Source organism: Arachis duranensis, chromosome 4 (assembly GCF_000817695.3).
Source record: "Arachis duranensis cultivar V14167 chromosome 4, aradu.V14167.gnm2.J7QH, whole genome shotgun sequence".
NCBI lineage: Eukaryota > Viridiplantae > Streptophyta > Magnoliopsida > Fabales > Fabaceae > Arachis > Arachis duranensis.
In genome coordinates, this window is record NC_029775.3 from 29,969,137 (window position 1) to 29,974,961 (window position 5,825).

General features: G+C 31.2%; 1 protein-coding gene across 1 annotated transcript; it reads right to left on the reverse strand.

Moving 5' to 3' along the window:
- Positions 1-3,210: 3,210 nt before the first annotated feature.
- On the reverse strand, positions 3,211-3,869 carry LOC107483943 (putative protein FAR1-RELATED SEQUENCE 10). The gene is made up of 2 exons (XM_016104557.1): positions 3,738-3,869; positions 3,211-3,687 (listed from the first exon to the last, which is right to left on the reverse strand). Exons 1-2 carry the CDS (start codon positions 3,867-3,869, stop codon positions 3,211-3,213), a joined length of 609 nt encoding a protein of 202 aa, XP_015960043.1.
- Positions 3,870-5,825: the final 1,956 nt, after the last annotated feature.

The following is a 5,825-nucleotide window of genomic DNA, read 5'->3' on the forward strand; positions in this document are numbered from 1 at the left end:
AGACATTCCTCCTTCAACACCACAGGCAACTTCAACAAGTTAGCTGCTCCATCAAATACTGGAGAGGTTGGACCGGCAAGAATAGAAAGCAAAGCTACGAGAGCGTCGCAACCACAGACCTGACAAAGACCCAGACACTCCGGACTCCACTTCCTTTACCAGCACAAGGAGCCATGACGGTCCCGACAGTGGAGATACTGCTACCAGCCCACCTTTGTTCCTGACAGATGGCACCGAGGACGGTGCAAAGCCTTAAGTATGGGGAGGTCAGTCAGTACCTAATTTCCGGAGGTAATTTCTCTTCCCTAACACCAATTTCTTTTTTTAGAATAGGATAGATTGCATAGTAATAGGTTAATTGCATGCATTCTCTACTTGATTGAAAAGATAATAAGTTTCTTTTAAGACCCTATTTTTGAAAAATTTCACTAATTTAAATCAAAACCCTTATGTTAGATTTGTTTGAAGTTGTAATTGGAACATGGTTTTTTAGCTAAAATAACACACAACCCGTGAGACTTTGAGCCTAAATACATGGTTATATTATTTAACCATAATTATTTTTTCTTGTGTGTTTACTTCTCTATGATTGTAATCTGAATTTTGTTTTATCCTATATGTCCAATATTAATGTGTTATATGCATGCATATGATTGAGGCCATTATTGTTTAGCTGACTTATCCCAAATAAGCCTACCCTTTAAATCACCTTTGTTAGCCACTTTGAGCCATTTTAATCCCATTTGTTCTACATTTTACCACATTGCTAGCCTTAAGCAGAAAAAAAATTAAATATCCTAATTGAATCTTTGGTTAGCTTAAGGTAGAAATTGTGTGTTGATTGAGTATGGAAAGATTGTGGGAACAAAGGGTAATAAAAGAATATGTCATGATAAAATAATGGGAATTTGGGTACCTACTCATGTGAAACTATAAAAGAAAATTAAAATTCTATGTGCATTGATAACCTATATTTATTTTCATATTAAAAAAAATTTATTTTAGTAAATAAGGGGACAAAATTACCCCAATGATAAGTTAAAGTTCAACAATCAATGCACATGTGATAAAATTAAAATAAAGGTTGATGCATGAGTATGGAATGTGAAAAGGAAATTCTGGGTAGCTAGGTATGAAATTTAAAGTTATATAGAATATACATATATGATTAGGTGAAAGCTTGGGTTAATTAAGGATTCAATTTATAAGCTCACTTAGCCATACATACCCTTACCCTTACCTTAGCCCCATTACAACCTTGAGAAGACCTCATGATGTTTGCATTGGTACATTAAATGTTGTTGATTGGTTAGGTGAAGAACAAAAATTAGAAAGCATGATTAGAGAAGGATAGAGTGATTACCCTATACACTAGAGAGATTAGAGTGCACACACACCATCAGTGAGGGTTTAATGCTTGACTCCATGTCCCCTGCCTTCACAAGCTGTCTTCTTACAAATCTACTTGTTTTTACTGTATGATTTAAACTAGTGGAATCTGCTCTATGTTCTGTCTTAGAGAACTTATTTATTTTTAATCAGATAGACAAAATCATATAGTTTCATTCATATATAGGTTGCATTGCATTGCATGAGTCTTACATGTCCCTACTCATTCATATTTATCTCCTTCAACTAAGCATGAGGACATGCTAATGTTTAAGTATGGGGAGGTTGATAAACTATTATTTTATGAATTATCTTATGTTTAATTGTGTGGTTTTACCAAGTCTTCACCCACTTATTCATATGATTTGCATGTATTTACAATTCCTTCCTAAAATTGTTCTATGATTGAAAACTTGCTTTCTAAAGATCTTTTAATTGTATATTTTTATTCTCCTTTATACCATTCGATGTCGTGATCTGTGTGTTAAGTGTTTCAGGCTTCATAGGGCAGGGACGGCCAAGAGAATGGAGAGGAAGCTTGCAAAGATGGAAGGAACACAAGAGATTGAGGAGATGACCAGCGACAAGTGACACGGGCGCATGGCTCACGCGACCGCGCAAAATGGAGGAAATCGAAGCGACGCAAATGCGTGCCTGACGCGAGCGCGTGGATTGGAATCTGCACAATGAAGCAAATGCGTGAACGACGCGCACGCGTGGAACGGAAAACGCTGGATGACGCGAACGCGTAGACGACGCGGTCGCATGACGTTCACGATCTGCAGAATTTGCAGAAACCGTTGGCATGGATTCTAGGCCGCATTTTAACCCAGCTTTCGGCCCAGAAACGCAGATTAGAGCGAGGGAACATGCAGAGACAAAAGGACAATTCTCATTCTGCATAGTTTTTAGTTTTAAATATGATTTTACTCTTCCTCTAGGTTTTTCTTTTACATTCATAATTTAGGATTTGAAGATTTTGGCTTTGGTTATTGAGAAGAGTCTACCTCTGAAACTGGTCATTCTAGTTTGTTTACTTACCTTTCACTTACTCTTTCATATCCTTAATTTGTCTAGAGTTACAATTGGATTATTTTTAGAGTTCATTAATACAAGACTATTTTTATTTTTAATTGATATCTTTGATTACTGTTTATCATGTCTCTTTTTATTTTTCCTCTTAATTTTGTGAAGTCTACATTTATGATAATGGAGTAGTTTTTCAACTTGATTGGGAGTTGATTAAAAGGAGAACCTTGAGTTGGAATACTCAAGAGTTCAATTGTAATTAGTTCGTTGTTGGTTTCCTTGTTAGTCACTAACTCTAATCTTTCCCAAGGGAGAGGATTAGGACTTGTGAATAGAAGTTGACTTTTAACTTGACTTTCCCTCATTCGTTGAGGGTTAACTAAGTAGAAACAACTACTAATTATTAATTGATTTTGGAAAAATTCTAACAAGGATAGAACTTCCGATTAATCTTCTCCCGGTCAAGATTTTTATTTAAATTACATAAATTCTCTAATTTAATTTCCTGTTTATCAAATTCAAAACCATTTTGAAAAACCTCTGATTAGTAAAATAGCACATCTTCCTGTAACTCGTTGGGAGACGACCTGAGACTCATACTCCCAGTATTTTATTTATAAAATTTGTGACAACTCTTTTCTAAATTGACAAGTGGATGTTTGCTGATTAAGAGTTATACTTGCAACGCCATTTTTCTTAATAATTCTTAATCTACCAATTTCCGCCACGTCAATATGCCTTGAAATATAATTGTGAATCCTTCAACCGCATATTATCCAACTTCTTCAACACTCATGCTGCATCACCAGGAATTTGACGCCTTTGTCGAGCAATCTCATTATACATATCTCTGAGACCATAGCCAACAAATTCATACCCGCCTACTTGACTTGCTAGAAGACCAAATATCTGTGAAGTGCTAATCCCATACTTTAGCATGTTCATCATTTGCATAATATCTGCCTCTAACATTTTTCTATGGGCAGGCAACATAGCACTGAATTGTGTATCCAATAGATCATAGTTGTGTTTGTCAGAGAAATAAAAGATATGGCACCTTCCAGTTTCTGGTACAAATTTAACATCCATTTGGGCTTCACACCCAATTCTTGTTTCTAATCTAGGCTCTTTCTTCCTTTTTTTCATCATGTAATATTTCTCATAACTGAATCCTTGCCTATGACATACAAACTTTTGTTTGTAAATCTCACTAATACTATTCTTGAAAGTCTTAGTCTTCCTTGTACTAAAGCCCTTCGACTTTGAGCACTTCAAATAAAAATCAAATGCAAGCTGCAAATTAGAAAAGTGATATTTACCAATTTTTCTGCACAATTTTCACTGAAATTCAAAGTTGTAATATCTTGCACAGAGTCAACCACATAAGCAACTTCAAGGGTATCTTCTGACTGATCATATTTAGAAAAAATACGCTTCCTCAGTAAATTCATCTCCGAAATCTTATTCGAATTCATTCTGTTCATCCATCATATCTTGGTCACAAACTAGCTCTTCTTGTTGGTCAATGTCATCGTCCTCCTAGTATTGCTCATGTCCGTAAATATATCTGACATCTTAAAAATGTCCAATGAAAAAAAAACTTTCAGTATACTCCATCTTATAACATTACAAAAAATAAATAGCTTCTAATATTGCTAGTAGGGATGGATTTAGAAATTTTAATATGGAGGGGCCAAATTTTAAAAATTTTTTTATTCTATAAAAATAATTAACATATAGTTATTAGAGTTAGTTTTTTAAAAGATTTATTAATATATATATAATTATAATTTTTTTCACAATTTTATTTTTAATATGATAATTACATAAAGAAAATATAACAATATCAATAGTACATTATAAAATTATAAAATACTAATAATTTATAGCGTGTTTAGTTAAAAATTATCACATATCTTATTAATTAAAATTAATTCTTTCAAAAAATTTTAAAAATTTGAAAATAAATTATAAATTATTAATTATTTGAAAGACACAGTACCCTTATAGAATACAAGATATAAGATATCTTTATAAAATTTTTCTTTTAACAACGTAAATATAGAAGAAAAATTAGTATTTTTTACAAGAAAATAATATCTAAAGCACATAATGTGATTACCAAAATATAACTACGTAAGTTATTATTAATATAATAATATAAATGTTAAATATATTAATATAAAAAAATAAAATATTTTTTAAAAAATAAATATAGAGATTATTATATAAAAAATAATTTGAAAGGTACAAAAACTTGATAGTATGATATTAAATTAGTTAAGTAAAAAATATTAGTAAATTAAACAATTAAGACATAAATCTATTACATAGTGAAAAATAAAACATATAAAATTATTAAATTACATAATATTTTTTTATTTTTTTAAACACATATCTTATATATAAGTATAGTTTCTTAAAATTTTGAGGAGGGGCCCAAGGCCACTACTCGCTCCCTCTAGGTCCGTCCCTGATTGCTAGCTAATTAATAATAAAAAATAATAAAGTTTATTTATTTTTTAGTATTTTTCGTTGTCTGTGAATTATTAAAAGATAAAAAAAATATTTTTTCATTACACACTCAATTTCACGAATAAAGTATCGAAACGAAGAACGGGAAAATTAGAGACTCTATTCACCGACCTCGATTTTGTAATCAAAATGGTGGATTGTTTTCTGAACACCGTAATAAAAAAATTGGTTGGACCTTTGCTGATTGTTGCAATTGTGATTATCAATTAATGATGAACAAATACTGGATATTAAATAGACGGATAAAAAATGAAAAAAAATGGATATTAAGTAAATGGATATCCGAAAGAAAAACAATAATTTTTTTTATAATCAAAGAGATTGATACATGATTTCAATTGTGGGATTGAATAATTAGTGATAGATTATTTACCAATTTATAATCTTAATATTAAAGAAAAGATAAGATTAGAGTATCTAAATCAAAATAAAAACTTAAAAATTGAAGATAAAATTTTAAAGATAAGATCATAATTTATTAAAACAATAAGAAAATTGAGAACGGCGTAGTGCACAATTCAATTGATTGGGTAACACAACCAATCGATTGAATTGGACAAATCCATATAGCTTTGAAGACTTCAATCGATTGGGTAACACAACCAATCGATTGAATTGTGAGACCTCAAGTTGCTTTGAAGCTTTCAATCGATGGATAATATAGATAATCGATTGAATTATAAAAAACCCACATCCTTGTTATCGTTCAATCGATTAGGTAATATGACCAATAGATTAATTTTTGCGAAAATTATACTGCCTTGCAACCTTCAATCTTTTATTTTGTGATAACCTAAAGTTCAATCGATTAAATTATGAGAATTCTAAATCCAATCGATTATTTTTTTAAAAAACACGATTTCACAATCCTA

Excerpts from the sequence above, each read along its gene's own strand:
- LOC107483943 (XM_016104557.1), bottom strand. The coding sequence starts at position 3,869 with ATGAATTTACTGAGGAAGCGTATTTTTTCTAAATATGATCAGTCAGAA. Across the intron at positions 3,688-3,737 it reads AAAATTGTGCAGAAAAATTG|TGCTCAAAGTCGAAGGGCTT; the intron begins GTAAATATCACT and ends TTTTATTTGAAG.